Raw genomic sequence first — 19,305 nt, forward strand, 5'->3', positions numbered from 1 at the left:
AGCTGCAGGGTCTGATAACATACCCTGGTCTGTTGCTGACGTACTGTGCAGCAATGTTAACAGAGGTTCTAACAGATACCTTCAACATCTGTCTGGAATAGCCCACTGTCCTCTCAGGTTTCAAGGTGGCCACCATCGTCCTGGTGTCCGAGAGGGTGACAGTAACCTATTTCAACAACTATCGCCCAGTGGCATTACCCGCAACAATAATGAAATGCTTTGAGCGATTGGTTATGGATCGTATTAAACCCCATCTCTCTGCTACATTGGGTCCTTTCTAGATGTCCTATCACTCTAATTGGTCCACTGATGATGCCATAGCCTCTGCACTCCACTCTGTCTTGTCCCACCTGGAAAATAGTGCCTCATAGCCAGTATTGACTTTAGCTCAGCATTTAATACGATAATTTCTCAGAAGCTGCTGGATAAACTGACCTTGTTAGGTCTTAACATCACTCTCTGTAACTGGATCTTGGACTTCTTGACAGGATACTGTCAGTACATGTTAGCGGAAACATCTCTATTTCCATCATGCTGAGCACCAACGACTCCTGCACCAGCACTGCTGTTCATGCTGCTGACACACAACTGTAGTGATAGATCCAGCTCAAACCAAATCATCAGGTTCACTAATGACACTGTAGTGGTTGGCCTTATCAACAATGATGATGAGGCAGTGTACAGAGAGGAGGTAGAGTGGCTGGTAGAATGCTGTGAGTACAACAACTTGAGTTTCAACATGGACAAGATCAAAGCGATGATTGTGAATTTCAGGAAGATGCAGGCTGACCACTTCTCCCTGCACATGCATGGTTCCTCCATGGAAAGAGTTAGGAGCACCAAGTTTCTGACAGTGCACATAACGAACATTATCACCTGGTCCTCAACACCACTTCTTTGGTCAAGAAAGCACAGATGCATCTCCACTTCTTGAGGAGATGGAGGTGAGCAAGGCTCCCTCCCCTGCCCCATTCTAAACAATTTTTACAGGAGCACCACTGAGAGTGTCCTGACCAGCTGTATCACTGTCTGGTACAGGAATTACAAGGCATCTGACCACAAGTTCCTACAAAGGATCATGAGGACTGCTGAGAGAATCATCCACCCAACACAGATATTTATCCAGAACACTGCATACACAGGGCCCTTGGCTCTGTCAGTGATTCCTCACATCTGTCCCATAATCTTTTTGACCCCCTACCATCAGACAGGAGGTACCGTAGCGTTAGGATAACAACTGTTAGTATGGAAAACAGCTTCTTCTGTGTATGTGCAGTGAAAAGTGGCCAGCCTGCATCTTTCCAAAATCCACAATCAATTCTTTGGTCTTGTCCATGTTGAAGCCGAAGTTGTTGTACTTGTACTGTTCTACCAGCCACTATACCTCCTCTCTGTATACTGTCTTGTCAGTAAGACTACTGAACTCTCTGCCATTGCCCAGGTTTTATCATGTATGAAGTGCCAGTAGTGTTTTACTGTTTACTTCTTAACTTGTATCATAAGTGCACTTCTTATTTATCCATTCCCATTCTGATGTCTATCCACGGCCTCCTCTACTGTAAAGATGAAGCCACACTCAGGGTGGAGGAACACCACCTTATATTCCGTCTGGGTAGCCTCCAACCTGATGGCATGAACATCGACTTCTCTAACTTCCGCTAAGACCCCACCTCCCCCTCGTACCCCATCTGTTACTTATTTTTATGCACACATTCTTTCTCTCACCCTCCTTTTTCTCCCTCTGTCCCTCTGAATATACCTCTTGCCCACCCTCTGGGTCCCCCCCCTTGTCTTTCTTCCCAGACCTCCTGTCCCATGATCCTCTCGTATCCCCTTTTGCCTATCGCCTGTCCAGCTCTTGTCTCTATCCCTCCCCCTCCTGTCTTCTCCTGTCATTTTGGATCTCCCCCTCCCCCTCCCACTTTCAAATCCCTTACTAACTCTTCCTTCAGTTAGTCCTGACGAAGGGTCTCGGCCTGAAACGTGGACTGCACCTCTTCCTAGAGATGCTGCCTGGCCTGCTGCGTTCACCAGCAACTTTGATGTGTGTTGCTTGAATTTCCAGCATCTGCAGAATTCCTGTTGTTTGCACTTCTTATTTGTTAATTTATTTGTGGTAATATTACTTTATGCATTTTGTGTGTGTGTATTGTGCACCTTGGTCCGGAGCAATGTTGTTTGGCAGTATGCGTGTGCACAGTTGGATTACAATAAACTGAATTTGAACTTGATGGGATTAATGATATTTGGAAAATCGCCGCCTAATTAAGGACAGACACCATGGCTTTATGTGGGGCAATGACTTGGCCATTTGGGTTCAGAATTGGCTTGCTCTTTGTTGATGGGTATAGATGATGTGACTTATCCAGCTGGAGGTCTGTGACTAATGGTGTTCCACAGGAACCTCTGCTGTTTGTGATATAGATAAATTACCTGGATGAAAACTTAAATGGATGGGTTAGTAAGTTTGCAGACAATACAAGACTGGTGGATCATGGATAGCACAGAAGCTGGGAAAGAATACAACGGGTTATAGATCAGTTGTAGATGTAGGTGGAGAAATGGCAGGTGGAGTTTAATCTGACGGAATGAGAAGTGTTGCACTTAGGGGAACAAATGTAAAGGAACAGGACATTGTTAAAAGCAAGACCCTTAACAGAGTTAATGTGCAGAGGAATCTTAGGTTCTCAGCCCAGAGCTCCCTGAGAATGACTACACAAATTGATGAAGTGGTAAACAAGTGATATGGCATATTCAATGAACTGAATTAGTCAGAACTTGTGATGCAGCTTTATAAACCTCTAGCTAGACCTCATCTGGAGTTTTGCATTCAGCTTTTTGCCTCATTATTGGAAGGATGTCAAGGTTTATGAAGAGAGGTTTATGAGGATGCTGGCAGGATTAGAGGGCAGGTACTATAACGAGAGGTTAGACAAACATGGGTTGTTTTATCTGGAGCACCAGAGGCTGAGGAGAGATTGGAAAAAGACTTAAAAAATTATGGGAGGCAGAGATGCAGTTGAAAGCCTCTATCTTTTCCCTGGGTTGAAATGGCTAATACCAGAGGTCATGCATTTAAGATGAGAGGAGTTAAGTTAAAATGAGATATGTTTGTGTTTACACAGAGAGTGGTGGGTGCCTGGAATGTGCTGCCTGGGGTGGGGAGAAGGCTAAATCATTAAGAGATGTTCAAGAAGCTCTTAGATAGGCACACAAATAGACCGGAAGTGGAAAGACATGGATGTTGTGTAGGCAGAAGGTATTAGTTTAGTTGGGCACTTGATTACTAATTTATTTATTTCAGCATAATATTGTAGGCCAAAGGGCCTGTTCCTGTGCTGTATTCTACAGGAGTCAATCGAGGTCACTGCTAGCGGGCAGTAGTTTTTGTACGAGGGGTGATTGATAAGTTTGTGGCCTAAGGTAGAAGGAGGTGGATTATCAACTTCAACCTTTCTGCATAATCACTGAAAGAGTTGACCTGAATGTGCATGTAACGAGAGCTGTATAACTCATCTCCTTCTATATTAGGCCACGAACTTATCAATCACCCTGCTGTGGACACTTTCTGGAGGTCCAAGATCCGTATGCTCCACAACCGCTGGACTAAGTGTGTAAATGTAGGAGGGGACTATGTTGAAAAATAAATGTGCTAGGTTTTCTAAAATTGACTCCTTCTACCTTAGGTCACGAACATGTCAATCACCCCTCATAATTAGATGTTGTTCTACACACACACACACAAATACACACAAATGCAATCACTGTCCATAGCAAGAGTACCTGCCTTCTCTGTTTACTCATTGTAATTACCCTGAAAGCACAATCAGTTTCTGAATGAAAAGATTCTATCCCTACTCTGGATTTCAAAACCTTAAACATTAAAAGATTTACAACCATATGTTTTTAATCTCATTTTTAATGCTTTTAGTATTAGTGAGAAAAAATATTTGAAATGGGTGAAAATGTATAATACTAGAGGACACGCAGTAAGTTTAAAGGAAATGTGTGGTGACAAGTGTTTTTTTTACACAGTGAGCGGTGGATACCTGGCACCATCAAGGACATTAGTGGAGGCAGATAAGATGGAGGTATTTAAATAGTTCCTAGACTGGCCCGTGAATGTGCAGAGAATACACCACGTGTAGCAAGAAGTGCTTTCATTTACGTAGGTGTTTAATTAATTAGTTCAGCAAAAGATAGAGGACAAAAGGTGCTGTACTGTTCTATATTTTATATGGGGGAATAGCTGATTGGTAAAAGTTGGGAGGATAGAGATACTTACAGAAATTTGTTTGGGTTCTTTGAAAAATTGTACCAACATTAGCAGGACAAGGAGGAATTATATATTCAATCCGCTTCTGTTGAATGATTTGAAGAACCCCCCACAAAGACACGCCGTTACGGTGTTGATCACAGGGTCATGGAGAGGGAAAAGGCTTGTTAACGACAGAGGAATAGGTCTGCAATCAAGAGAAAATCTGCAGATGCTGGAAATCCAAGCAACACACACCAGATACTGGAGGAACTCAGCAGGTCAGGCAGCATCTATGGAGAAAAAAGTACAGCCGACGTTTCGGGCTGAAAGCCTTCGGCAGGACTGAAGAAAAAGGAAGCTGAGTAGATTTAAGAGGGAGAGAGAACCATCAGGTGATAGATGAAACCTGGAAGAGGAGGAGGGATGAAATAAAGAGCTGGGAGGTTGATTAGTGAGATGAGGTGGGGAGGCGGGGAGCATTACCGAAAGTTCGAGAAATCGATATTCATGCCGTCAGGTTGTAGGCTACCCAGACGGAATATAATGGTTTGTGCCTAAGTGTGGCCTCATCACGACAGTGGAGAAGGCCATGGATGGACATATCGGAATGGGAATGAGAAGTAGAATTAAAATGGGTGACCACTGGGTGATCTCGCTTGTTCTGGCGAACGGAGCGTAGATGCTCGACGAAGCGGTCTCCCAATCTATGTCGGGTCTCACTGATGTACAGGAGGCCACACCGGGAACACCGGCCACAGAGTCAAATCCGCCAACAGTCAAGTGTCGCCTTGCCTGGAGGGACTGTTTAGGGCCCTGGATGGTAGTGAAGGAGGAGGTGTAGGGGCACTTGTTCCGCTTGCAAGGGTAACAAGAGGAAAATCAGTGGGGAGGGACGAATGGACGAGGGAGTCGCATAGGGAACGATCTTTGCCGAAAGCACAAAGTGAGGGGGCAGGGAAATATGTGCTTGGTGGTGGGAGCCTGTTAGAGGTGGCGGAAGTTTCGGAGAATTATGTGCTGGACGCGGAGGCTGGTAGGTGAGGACAAGAGGAACCCCATCCCTGGTAGGGTGGCGGGATGATGGGGTAAGAGCAGACATGCGTGAAATGGATGAGTTACGGTTGAGGGCAGCGTGGACGATGGAGGAAGGGAAGCCCCTTTCTTTGAAAAAGGAAGACATATCCTTCGTTCCAGAATGAAAAGCCTCGTCCGGAGAGCAGATGCGGCGGAGACGGAGGAATTGAGAAAAGGGGATGGCGTAGTAGGGTGGGATGAAGTGTAGTCTAGGTAGCTGTGAGAGTCCATGGGTTTGCAGTAGATATCAAATGGATACGCTGTCTCCGGAGATAGGGACAGTAAGATCGAGAAAGGGGCGGGAGGTGTCAGAAATAGACCAGGTAAATTTGAGGGCAGAATGTAAGTTGAAGGCAAAGTGGATGAAGGCGACGAGTTCGGCACGGATGCAGGAAACAGCACCAATGTAGCGCAGGAAAAGTACAGGACGATCACCAGTGCAGGCTTGGGACACAGACTGTTCCACGTAGCCAACGAACAGACAGGCATAGCAGGGACCCATGTGAGTGCCCATGGCTACATCTTTTGTTAGAAGGAAGTGGAAGAACCAACGGAGAAAATATTGAGAGTGAGGACAAATTCCGCTAGGTGAAGGAGAGTGGTGGTGGAGGGGAACTGGTTCGGTCTGGTGTCCAGGGAAAAAAAACGGAGAGCTTTGAGGCCTTCCTACAGGGGGATGGAGGTGATTAGGGACTGGACATCCATAGTAAAAATGAGATGATGGGGGCCCGGGAACTTGAAATCCTTGAAAAGATCAAGAGCGTGTGAGGTGTCACAGCTAGGGAGGGTCAGAACCAAGGGGGATAAAACAGAGTCGAGGTAAGCCGATATGAGTTCAGTGGGGCAGGAACAAGCTGAAACAATGGTTCTACCTGGACAAGCGGGGAGGTAGAAACAGGAGGTGCAGTCTGCGGGAACTATGAGGTTGGTGGCGATGGATGGGAGATCCCCAGAGTCAATAAGGTTGGCGATGGTGTGGGCGACGATGGCTTGCTGTTCCTTAGTGGAGTCCTGTTCGAGAGGGAGGAGAGTTGACGTTGGGCCTCCGCTAGGTAGGGATCAGGACAGCACCTCCCTTATCTGCGGGTTTGATGGTGAGTTTAGGATTAGCGTGGACGGAATGGAGAGCAGAGCTTCGGAAGGAGTGAGGTTGGAAAAGGACTGCGGCAGGCCAATCGGAGGGCGCTTCCCCTCGTAACCAGGGCAACGCGCACCCTCTGACCCGGTAGTGCTTGTTGGCGGCCGGAGGTGGCAAGATGGTGCCGACGGGCAAGTACTGAGCGGAGATCGGCCGTGGGAGAGGCGGAGCCCGGCCATCAGTCGTCGACATGTCGTTGGAAGATCCCTTCTTCGTTGTGAAAGGGTTAGCAACGCCGTCTGCTGAAGCGGATGGAGCTCGAACCGGCCTCAAAGACCCCAGCACCCGTCCTTCATCCCTAACCACGTCCCTACCCACAACAATCCCAACCTTCCTTCTCCCGCAACAATCCGTTTCCTCACACCATCGCTCCCTTCGTGATATCCTTCATCGGTAATCTCCTACCCGTCCAACACCGCGATCCACACCCTCACACCGTGATTGTCGCTGATACCCTCCCCCACCGCACCCCGCCTGTGATCCCCTCCCCTTTTATCCATTCCCCCGTGATCAACCCACCCCCGTGACGCCCTAGCACCCCCTTCTCCCCTAGTCCACTCCGAAAGTGCCCTCATTCCCAACAGCTCTCCCCTGACAGTTCACATCTCTCCCAACTTCCCCACCCTCCCCAAATAGTTTCTTCCTAGCCAGTCTCCTTCTCCTGACAGTCTTTTCCCTGCCAATGTACTCAACTCTCCACCTAAATTTCCCCGAAATCCTCCCTCCCCTCAAATGCCCCATCTCCCTCTCCCATGGACTCCTCTCCCCTTATGTAGACTTTACTGTTTGATAGGTGCCAAAACGTATCAGTTTACTAATGTATCCTTGCAGTGAGGTACAAAAAGCAGTGAATACGTCCCAAGGACTGTACCAACGATGGACTGAACTCCTTACTGATCCCTCTTCAGCCAGCAAGGAAGAGTGTGACTGGACAACCAATGAGCTGAGGAACAGTCTTCGTAGTATTGAGTGGGACTTGGAGGATCTTGATGAGACCATTAATATCCTTTAACTGCAGGTGTATTGTTTTTGATATTCCCTTTAGTCACTTATAACATCATTCTGTCAGTTTTGATTAATTAACTAAATCTGCTAATGACCAGTAAGAGTGTTTGTGTCAAATCCATGTGTTCCTACCATAGACCCCAGGTTGGGAACCCCTGCCCTAAGGTCCATGGAGTTGTTGCCTGTCAAAGCCTCTTCAAAGGCTGCTGATGTAACTTGCCACAGAAATGCAAATGATTTCAGGTAGCAAGATTTTCACTATAGTTTATAATTCATTGAAACATCTCAGAAATTTATAGCTTTGTGATTTCCATTCAGCTGGGGAAAAAAATTGCCATTTCAGTGAATTCCTCTTCTCAGTTTTTAACCTGTAGATGACATTGCATCAAATGCAAATCCAAGAATATTTCGTATGTGCTAAGAGTTTCTCTTTGGATAAGGAAGGTAACCAAGCTCTGAGTTAATTTTTTTTCCTAGATTGTGCACTAGTTCCACCATTTACTTCAAAACTACAATACTGTACAAAAATTATATAGCTAGGGTGCTGAAGACTTTTGCACAATACGGTGCTAATTTTATGCATTGCACAGTACAGCTGCAAAAAAAAAATTCATGAGATATACAAGTAAATGCTAATAAGTTCCCTCCTTTACTCCCTGTATACCCATGACAGCTTTAATCTGCTAATTAAGAAGAGACGACACTACATTGATCAGCCTAATCTCAAACAATAACGAGGTGGCCTACAGGGAAGAAGTCATCTCTCTGAAACAGTGGTGTCAAGAAAACAACCTCTCCCTCAATGTCACAAAACAAAGGAGCTGGTTGTGGATTACAGGAGGAATGGAGATGGGGGTGAGAGGGTAAACAGCTCTAAATTCCTCAGCATCCACATCACCGAGGACCTCGTGGTCTGTACACACCAGCTGTGTGGTGAAAAAGGCACAACAGCACCTCCACCTCAGACGGTTGAGGAAGTTCGGCATGGGCCCCCAAATCCTAAGAACTTTCTACAGGAGCACAATTGAGAGCTGCATCACTGCCTGGTATGGGAACTGTTACTCCCTTAATCACAGAATTTTGCAGAGAGTGGTGCGGGCAGCCCAGTGCATTTATAGTTTTGAACTTCCCATGATTCAGGACATTTACAAAGACAGGTATGTAAAAAGGTGTGTAGGGTCATTGGGGACCCGAGTTACCCCAATCACAATCTATTCCAGCTGCTACCATCCGGGAAACGGTACCACAGCATAAAAGCCTGGACCATGTTGCATTGACTGAGAACAATTGAAAATAGAAATTTATTATAAATTACTAAGTTTGCACATTACACATTTAGATGGAGACATAATGTAAAGATTTTTACTCATGTATGTGAAAGATGTAAGAAATAAAGTCAATTCAATTCAATAATGACCCTGATTCTGATATGCATCTCTATTGGTCACGGGGAGTGGGGGGGCAGGTGATTGAGGGCATCATAGTTGGGAAAAGGGAAAGGGAGTGGGAAGCACCAGAGGGACATTCTGTAATGATCAATAAACCAATTGTTTAGAATCAGATGACCTTGCTTGGTGTTTCAGGGGTGGATGTGTCTGCACTCCTTCCCTGCCACCTGTCCCACACCCCTCCCACACACTCCACCCTCACCATTCCCAACACTTTTTGCTCCCGGCAGATTTATAAACTCACGCTCCACTCCACATTGCACTACTATGCAAATGTCCTAGGCATCCCAGCTGTATGTGCCTAAGACTTGTACAGTACTGTATGTCCTCTCGTTGTTAAGCATTCTGCACAGCCCTTACTGTTGATGCCACCTGGGTGTCCTATATTGTTAAATAACTTAAGTTTAAGTAAGGCTATTATCATTCAAGTTACTGAATTGGCATAAGTCCCTTCGCAGCAGGCGGATGGAAAAAAAAGTCTGATAATTAGATTGCTATTGAAAGAAAAAGAATAATCTGGTTTATTCTTACCCCAGGCCCATAAATATGGTTGTCTCTGGACTATTTTCTCATTTCAGAGGTAGATTGGGATGGATAGTAAATGCTATGGTGGCAGTACCTTTGCATCTCATGAACAAATAAGAAAGCATCTCATTTGTCTCTTTCCCAAAACAAACTAACCTCAGCCAATTATAGTATAAATTAATTTTTCCAACACTGTGAACATTTTCATAGATCTTCACAGTATTTGTACTGTGCAAAAGTCTGACATATATATTTTATAGCTAGGGAACTTAAGACTTTATAAATGTAGAGTGGAGATTGAGTTTAAAATCTGGTGGGAGCAAAGGATGTTGGGAATGGTGAGGGTGGAGTGCTATGGATGGGATGTGGGACAGGTGGCAGAGAGTGCAGATACACCCAAGTTTGAAACACCAGGCAAGGTCATTTGATTCCATACAATTGTTTTATTGATCATTACAGAATATCTTTCTGGTGTTCCCCACTCCCTTCCCCTTCTCCCAAACATGATTTCCATCTGCCTGCCCCCTTCCCACTCAGTCCACAATAGAGATCCATATCAGAATCAGGTTTTTCATCATTCACGGATGCCATGAAATTTGTTTTTTGTCGCTGCATCAGTACAGTGCAATACGAAAAATTACTATAGTACTATGCAAATGGCTTAAGCACAGTATTGTAGTATACCGTAGTGCTAGAAAGTTTGTGAACCCTGTATAATTTTCTCTACTTCTGCTAAGTATGACCTAAAATGTGATTAGGTCTTCACATAAGTCGGAAAACTAGATAAAGAGAAGCCAATTAAATAAATAACACAAAACATTATACTTGTTCATTTAGTTATTGAGAAAAATGACCCAATATTACATGTATGTGTTGAAAAAAGTATGTGAGCTTTTGCTTTCAGTAACTGGTGTGATCCCGTTGTTCAGCAATAACTTCAACCAAACGCTTCCAGTAACTGTTGATCAGTCATGCACATCGGCTTGGAGGAATTGTAGGCCATTCTTCATTACAAAACTGCTTCAACTCTGGGATGATGGTGGGCTTTTTTGCATGAAGTTCTTGTTTCAGGTCCTTCCACAACGTTTCTATAGGATTAAGGTCAGGACTTTGATTTGGCCTTCCAAATTATAAATTTTCTTCTTCTTAAACCATTCTGTTGTTTATTTACTGTTGTCTTTTGGATTATTTTCTTGTTGCATTATCCAACTTCTATTACGCTTCAGGTGATGGACTGCTACTCTGACATTCTCCTGTAAAATATCTTGATACAATTTTGAATTCGTTGTCCCCTCGATGATTGCAAGCTGTCCAAGCCCTGAGGCAGCAAAGTAGCCCAAACCATGTTGCTCCTTCCACCATGTTTCACAGTTGGGATGAGGTTATGGTGTTGGTGTTTGTGTGCAGTGCCTTTTTTTCTCCAAACATAGCAATGAGCATTTCTGCCAAAAGTTCAACTTCTGTTTCATCTGTCCACAGAACATTGTCCCAGAAGCGTTATAGAACATCCAAGTGGTCTTTTGCAAACTTCAGATGTGCAGCAGTGTTTTTTTGCCAAGAGCAGTGGTTTCCTCTGTAGTGTCCTTCCATGAACACTAGTCTTGTTATGTGTTTTTCTTATAGTGGATGCACAAACAGATACTTTAGTAAGTTCTCAAGAATTTTGCAGGTCTTTTGCTGTTACCTTTCGGTTCCTTCTCACCTACTTCAGTATTGTACATTGTGCTCTTGGTGTGATCTTTGTAGGATGCCCACTCCTAGGGAGAGTAGCAACTGTACTGAGTTTCCTCCATTTGTAGACAATTTCTCTTGCTGTGGACTGATGAACATTCAGGTCTTTCAAAATGCTCTTGTAGCCTTTTCCAGCTATAAATGTACAATTCTATTAACATCCTCTGAAAGTTGTTTTGATTGAGGCATGGTGCACATAAACAGATATTTCTTGAGAAGAGCGGGCTCTGTCAATAGCCTGACTTTGTGTGTCTCTTCAATAGGGCAGGGCAGCTCTACAACCCACACCTCCAATCTCATTTTATTGATTGAAACAGCTGACTCCAAATAGATTTTGTAGAAGGCATTACTTCAGAGGTTCGCTTACTTTTTCCAACAAATACATGTAATATTGGATAATTTTTCTCAATAAATAAATGAGCAAGTATAATTTTTAATTTAATTTGATTCTCTTTATCGAGGGGGAGCAATATCCTTGCAGGTAGGTTTGCTAGCATGGTTCAGGAGGGTTTAAACTAATTTGCAAGGGGGATGGGACCCAGAGCAATAGAGCAGTGGAAGAAGTGCATGGAGTAAAGCCAGATCTAACATATAAAGAGGCTTTGAGGAAAGAGAAGCAGAATAAAGGGTGTAAAGGTAGTAAGGTAGAAGGGCTAAAGTGCAAGAGGCATCAGGAACAAAGCTGATGAACTGAGAGCTTGGATACATACGTGGAATTATGATGTAGTGACCATTACAGAGAATTGGCTGGCACCAGGGCAGGAATGGATTCTCAATATTCCTGGATTTCAGTGTTTTAAAAGGGATGGGGGGGGAGGGGAGGAGGGGTGGAATTACTGGTCAGGGATACTATTACAGCTACGGAAAGGTGGGGGGTAATGTAGCAGAATCCTCTTTGAGTCAGTATGGGTAGAAGTCAGGAATAGGAAGGGAGCAGTTACTCTATTAGGGGTATTCTATAGGCCCCCTGGTAGCATGGGAAGCAGATTTTGGAAAGGTTTAAAAATAACAGTGTTGTTATCATGGGTGACTTTAACTTCCCTAATACTGATTGACACCTGATCAGTTCCAATGGTTTAGACAGGGCAGAGTTTGTTAAGTGTGTCCAGGACAGATTCCTGTCACAGTATGTTGACAGGCCGACTAGGGGGAATGCCATATTAGGTAACAAACTGGGTCAGGTCACAGATCTCTCAGTGGGTGAGCATCTGGGGGACAGTGACCACCGCTCCCTGGCCTTTAGCATTATCATGGAAAAGGATAGAATCAGAGAGGTCAGGAAAATTTTTAATTGAGGAAGGACAAATTATGAGGCTATAAGGCTAGAAGTTGCAGGTGTGAATTGGGATGATTTTTTTGCAGGGAAATGTACAATGGACATGTGGTCGATGTTCAGGGATCTCTTGCAGGATGTTAGGGATAAATTTGTCCTGGTGAGGAAGATGAAGAATGGTAGGGTGAAGGAACCATGGGTGACAAGTGAGGTGGAAAATCTAGTCAGGTGGAAGAAGGCAGCATACATGAGGTTTAGGAAGCAAGGATCAGATGGGTCTATTGAGGAATATAGGGTAGGAAGAAAGGAGCTTGAGAAGGGGCTGAGGACAGCAAGAAGGGGGCATGAAAAGGCCTTGGCGAGTAGGGTAAAGAAAAACCCCAAGGCATTCTTCAATTATGTGAAGGACAAAAGGATGACAGGAGTGAAGATAGGACTGATTAGAGACAAAGGTTGGAGGCTGTGGAAGTGAGCGAGGTCCTCAATGAATACTTCTCTTTGGTATTCATCAATGAGAGGGAGCTTGATGAAGGTGAGGACAATATGAGTGAGGTTAATGTTCTGGAGCATGTTGCTATTAAGGGAGAGGAGGTGTTGGAGTTGTTAAAATACATTAGGACGGGTAAGTCCCTGGGGCCTGACGAAATATTCCCCTGCTGCTCCACGAGGCAAGGGAAGAGATTGCGGAGCCTCTGGCTAGGATCTTTATGTCCTCGTTGTCCACGGGAATGGTACCGGAGGATTGGAGGGAGGCGAATGTTGCCCCCTTGTTCAAAAAGGGTAGTAGGGATAGTCAGGGTAATTATAGACCAATAATTATAGACAAATTATAGACCGTCTGTGATGGGAAAGCTGTTGGAAAAGATTCTTAGAGATAGGATCTATGGGCATTTAGAGAATCATGGTCTGATCAGGGACAGTCAGCATGGCTTTGTGAAGGGCGGATCGTGTCTAACAAGCCTGATAGAGTTCTTTGAGGTGGTGACCAGGCATATAGATGAGGATAGTGCAGTGGATGTGATCTACATGGATTTTAGTAAGGCATTTGACAATGTTCCACATGGTAGGCTTATTCAGAAAGTCAGAAGGCATGGGATCCAGGGAAGTTTGGCCAGGTGGATTCAGAACTGTCTTGCCTACAGAAAGCAGAGGGTCATGGTGGAGGGAGTACATTCGGATTGGAGGGTTGTGACTAGTGGTCTCCCACAAGGATCGGTTCTGGGACCTGTACGTGATTTTTACTAACAACTTGGATGTGGGGGTAGAAGGGTGGGTTGGCAAGTTTTCAGACGACACAAAGGTTGGTGGTGTTGGTGGATAGTGTAGAGGATTGTTGAAATTGCAGAGAGGCATTGATAGGATGCAGAAGCGGGCTGAGAAGTGGCAGATGGAGTTCAACCCGGTGAAGTGTGAGGTGGTACACTTTGGAAGGACAAACTCCAAGGCAGAGTACAAAGTAAATGGCGGGATACTTGGTAGTGTGGAGGAGCAGAGGGATCTCGGGGTACATGTCCACAGATCCCTGAAAGTTGCCTCACAGGTAGATAGGGTAGTTAAGAAAGCTTATGGGGTGTTAGTTTTCATAAGTCGAGGGATAGAGTTTAAGAGTCACGAGGTAATGATGCAGCTCTATAAAACTCTGGTTAGGCCACACTTGGAGTACTGTGTCTAGTTCTGGTCGCCTCACTATAGGAAGGATGTAGAAGCATTGGAAAGGGTACAGAGGAGATGCCTGGTTTAGAGAGTATGTATTGTGATCAGAGATTAAGGGAGCTCGGGCTTTACTCTTCGGAGAGAAGGAGGATGAGAGGAGACATGATTGAGGATAGACAAGATATTAAGAGGAATAGATGGAGTGGACAGCCAGCGCCTCTTCCCCAGGGCATCACTGCTCAATACAAGAGGACAAAGCTTTAAGGTAAGGGGTGGGAAGTTCAAGGGGGATATTAGAGGAAGGTTTTTTACTCAGAGTGGTTCAAATTTAAGAGACTACTGGACAGGTATATGGAGGAATTTAAGGTGGGGGGGTTATATGGGAGGCAGGGTTTAAGGGTCAGCACAACATTGTGGGTTGAAGGGCTTGTACTGTGCTGTACTGTTCTATGTTCTGTCTTGTTTTAGGACTTGTGTGAAGATCTGATCACATTTTAGGTCATATTTATGAAGAAATAAAGAAAATTCTACAGCGTTCACAAACTTCCTAGCACCACTGTATGTGCCTAAATCTTTTCCACTTAGATGTCACCACGTCTGTTCTGAAATTTAGTGAACAGAGCTACAGTAAGCCAGCTACGTGTTACAATGATTAAAACTGGAGGTGAAATTCACTGTCCAACTTACAACCAACATTAATACTGAAAGTAAGTTCCCCCTTAATGGAATTTCCAGTGGCTAATATTTGAGTAACTGGAATAATTTCCCAAAGTAAATGTTAAAGAAGTTGTGCTTAGTAGCAAATTGAATTTGGTGACAGTATTGTTAAATCAAGTTGTAATATTTTAATAAAAGTAGAAAATGCTGGAAACTAGGTCAAGTGGTGCTGATGGAGAGAGAAACCAGAGAATTGAACTGAACATTTTCAGAACTGAAAAAATGGAAATTAAGTTGCAGAGAAGAAAGAGGATTGTTGAGTACACGAATGGTTGTGACAGGATGGCGACCAAGAGCTGAAACTAAATTGCAAAAGCGGGAAATCAGAAATTGAAACAGAAAATAAAAGTTGAATAGTAACTTAGCAGTATTTTCTGTTTTTATTTCAGGATTTCATTTTCTGTGGTTCTTGCTTTTAGACTACAATAATCCATCATCGTTTGAGAAGGGAATTAGATTCAGCCAAGTTACGAAACACAAGAATCAATTGTTAGGTGAAAGTATATGTGGAAAAGGAGCAGAACTTGGCATCTTTATAACAACAGTAATGTTGGGATGGCATCAAAAGGAGGTTGTGGAATTTACCCTATTGCCTACAGATGCAAAGTATATTTTAAAGTGAGTAATTTTGGAGGAGATCGCCATTTGTGTCCTAAGTTGGGATGATGTGGGAAAGAGTGAGAGCAAAAGATGGGATTTTGAAATGTTCCATGGCAAGGGCATTTTTTTTTCCAGAGTATATAAAGGCAATTAAAGCTAAAAAAAAAAATGCTACAATCTGAGTAATTTTTTACTGGATTTGATTATGTTTCTGCAAAGCACATAATTCATTATGTTAAAGACAATATAATTTGTTTGTTGAGTTCACACCTACTATACATGCATCAGTTAGTTTGCCTCAACTGCACATTACGCATCGTGGAGACAAACCCTCGCAAGTTTAACCTCGATCCAGCAGAATTAAGTAAAAGGAAAGCATTCATTACCAGTACAAAACAAATCGTAAAGGTAAGCCTTGAAGCATGTGAAAGTGAGTGCTTCATGTGAGTTGTGGTAGTGTATGGGAAGTTGAGAATCAGTGTCTCCTGTTGTTGGGCAAGGACGCAGTGGGACTTGAGAGAATAACATGGAAGATTATGAGGAGAAGGAGAACAAAATACGCTATTGTCCTCTTCTGTGACTAATGCCATTGCTAAAACTGTATTTGTGTCTGGAGTTACTTTGGTGCAAGGTATTAGTTATATTGTTTGCCGGTGTGGAAGATGAATGGATAATCCAGAAAATGGTTTCAAGTCTCACACAGTTTAAAGTCAATGTCCTGCTGTCAGATTGTAATTGAAAACTCAGCTGATGTCCTAATACTGTTTCAGGAGGGAACAAAGTGTCATTTCCCTGTTATAGTCATACCAAAAAATCTTTAGGGAAGGGAAGGCCAGGTTTAGTACACAGCAAAGCTCCCTCTGCAATCTTTCCCATAAGTACATTGGACTGTAAAGTGCCCTCTGGCTTATTCCAGCATTTCCATGAGGAAACGATAAATGGTAATCAAAGTCAAAGGTATTAACTATGAAAGATCTTAGAATACTGATGTGTTTTGTTATTCATATTCTTCTTATTGCTGATACCTTATGGGAAGAAGATGCAGGACAAATCATGGAGAGAGAATTCCTGCAGATGTGGTTTTCATGTGTTATTTTACAAGTATACATTTTCTACACTGTGTTTGTAGCTCTATAATCTAAGGCCATTTAGGCAGCCTGCACATCAACCAAACAATTTGACTGACCACCTTGGCTTGGGGTGTTTGAGGGAGCATTAGAATCCTATTGGTCATGTTGAACCCAGTACCAGTGTCTAGTGTGGGAAATGCAAAAAGCATGTTGGAAGCCGTTGGATCCGACTGTTTGATTGTTATTTTCCTCGCAGTTTAACAATTATCTGCTTATATTTAAGTAGTTCTAACAGTTTAATATGCATCTAGTGGCTATACAAGGTATAATTCTGAAAAGCTCTGGAAGTTTCTTTGTTCTGTATTAAGTGAGTAAGTGCTTTCCCACTGGTTAACTGGACCCGCCATATAAATATAATTGCAAAGAAAGCACGACAGTGCCTCTATTTCCTCAGGAGTCTGCAGAGATTTATCATGTCATCAAAAACCTTCTGTAGATGTGTAGTGGAAGGAGTGCTGACTTGGCTGCATTATGGCTTGGTATGGGAACACCAATGCCTTGAGTGGAAAATCCTGCAAAAGGTAGTGGATTGGGCCCTGTACATCATGGGTAAAGCCCTCGCAACATTAAGCATATCTGCATGAAATGTTGTCATAGAAAAGCAGCATCCATCATCGAAGATCCTCCCCACCCAGGCCATGCCCTTTTCTCGCTGCTGCCATCAGGTTTTGTGCCTCTTGAGAGAACCTTGGATTAAACACCAGAACCTAACAGAGTTGCTGAAGGATTGGAGAAGGAGCTTTGCTATGTATTTAACCCACCTCTACCTTTCCTTCCTTCATGATTTTTAGAACAGTAGTTGTGTTTGGGTTAGTCCAGAGTTTGAAATGCAAATTTATTTCTACTCAGTTACACTAATATATGCAGTAGTGGAACAAAATAGATGGGTAAAAGAAGCACAGTCAGTACCATGGTTAACACTCCTATCTGGTGAGATATGTAGTTACCCGAATCTGTTGTACTTACAGGAAATGAAAGATCACATGTCCAGTTCTTCGATGCAAGCATTAGTGGAACAGAGAAACCGACAGGTGTGTGGCTTTTATTGACGCTTGTTTATTATTGATTCAGAAACCTTGTGCGTAATGGGCACCACAGCTGAGATTTCTCATGGCCCTTTGGATAACGTCAAGGTAAACACGACATAATCTCTCAGTGGATTTCTCTGATGTGATTATTTTATTTTTGAGATACATTAGACCTATGAGCTGTGCCACCCAGCAACTCCAATTTAGCCCAAGCCTAATCACAGGACAATTTGGAATAATTTGAGTCATGAAGCAGACCCCAAGGGCAAAGTGGCCTAATTCTTACAATTTTGCCTTTAAAACGACTGATCTGGTTATTACCATGTTTTTTTAGAAACTTATTTGCTTGATTTCTTATGTACTGCTTTGGAATTTTCTATGTTAACACAAGTTCTTTTATCCTGGTATATGTGGGATGTTGCTGTGTGGAGAATAGCTCTGGCTCTTTGATGTTTGTGCAGGCACTGCTAAGTGCTAGGGGAAGCCAGAGACCAAGCTTCACTTCAGACAAATACAGCCGACTTGATCAAGAACTGCAAGCAGTGAATTCTCAGTTCATTGAGGACCAAAACATGCAACAGCAGGTAACCAAGCAAACTGACAGCACAGTTGCTGCAAGTTGATTGCAGTGGGTCGGGAAATGGAAGTATAGAATATCTTTTAGCATGTGTCTATGATGGGAGAATGAGGCCCAGACTTCAGACATGACACCGTCTCAGAAAGTCTTGTGTAGGGAGAGAAGGAGGCACAACCAGTTGATAAGATTACCCTGTCCTTCACCAGATTACAGATCTGATCCAAGGCTGGGCTGAGTGTGATTGAAATTAGGAAACACATTGTTAAACTGGACAGGAAGAAATGGGAATTGTGATTGACATCAGCTTGGGTTCCTGCTTTCGCTGTGTCCTGCAGTGTACAAGCTTGTAGGTACAAGCAAGGCACAAAGCTAGGCTGTGAAGTCTATCAATGACAGCGACTTTTTGCATCCAGTGTCACAGTGAAAACAAAGACTCAAGGAACCACATCCAGCAAAAAGAGGAAAACAAGTTGAGCAAAGAAGGGAGGAACACTAGAGAGCAAAAAAACTATCATCTGCTAGAAAATAGCTAAGGTCAAGTGAGGTATCTCTGTGCAGATAAAGGAAGAAGAGTTTATGGACAACACAAAGAACTCACCATCCTCAGTTATAGAAATCTACCAGTCCTGTGTTGGTGATAAGTGGCTTTATTTAAGGAGTGGAGGACCAAGGGACTTTGGGTTTTTGTTAGCCTTTTTTTATGCCATTCGTCCCACATAGTTGATCGTGGAGCAGCAGGATGATCAGCTGGAGCTGGTTTCAGGCAGCATCGGAGTTTTGAAGAACATGTCGCAGAAGATCGGCCATGAATTGGATGAGCAAGCAGTGTGAGTGTTACTTCAGAAGTATGCTTTCCTTAAGTTTCACTTTTGTCCTGTTGTGCAGTCATTGCTCTGTTTGGCCCCAAAGTTAAAAAGCAATAAGGAGAGAAAAGATGAAATATGAAGGTGAGCTAGCCAATACTATAAAAGATACCAGTATTTTTCAGATATATAAAGCATAAAAGGGAGATAAGAGTGGATATCAAACTGCTGGAAAATGATACTGGAGAGGTAGTAATGGGGAACAAAGATATAGCAGTCAAAATTAGTAAGTATTTGCATCAGTCTTCACAGTGGAAGACACCCAGCTGTATGCTAGAAATGCAA

The 19,305-nt window shown here is 43.5% G+C and overlaps 1 protein-coding gene across 3 annotated transcripts in view; it reads left to right on the top strand.

Moving 5' to 3' along the window:
• Window positions 1-6,542: 6,542 nt before the first annotated feature.
• LOC140206138 (syntaxin-6-like) overlaps window positions 6,543-19,305 on the top strand; it is a 37,666-nt gene continuing 24,903 nt past the window's right edge. For 2 of the 3 annotated variants that reach the window (XM_072274351.1, XM_072274353.1), the window contains exons 1-6: window positions 6,543-6,695; window positions 7,302-7,471; window positions 15,736-15,830; window positions 17,521-17,583; window positions 18,042-18,164; window positions 18,878-18,984. In XM_072274351.1, the coding sequence (XP_072130452.1) occupies window positions 6,661-6,695; window positions 7,302-7,471; window positions 15,736-15,830; window positions 17,521-17,583; window positions 18,042-18,164; window positions 18,878-18,984 (593 nt within the window). In that variant the 5' untranslated portion in view covers window positions 6,543-6,660. Of the gene's footprint in view, window positions 6,696-7,301; window positions 7,472-15,232; window positions 15,441-15,735; window positions 15,831-17,520; window positions 17,584-18,041; window positions 18,165-18,877; window positions 18,985-19,305 lie in introns of those variants that run through there. The other variant, XM_072274354.1, reaches the window with a different exon arrangement.

This window comes from Mobula birostris, chromosome 12 (assembly GCF_030028105.1).
Source record: "Mobula birostris isolate sMobBir1 chromosome 12, sMobBir1.hap1, whole genome shotgun sequence".
Classification (NCBI taxonomy): domain Eukaryota; kingdom Metazoa; phylum Chordata; class Chondrichthyes; order Myliobatiformes; family Myliobatidae; genus Mobula; species Mobula birostris.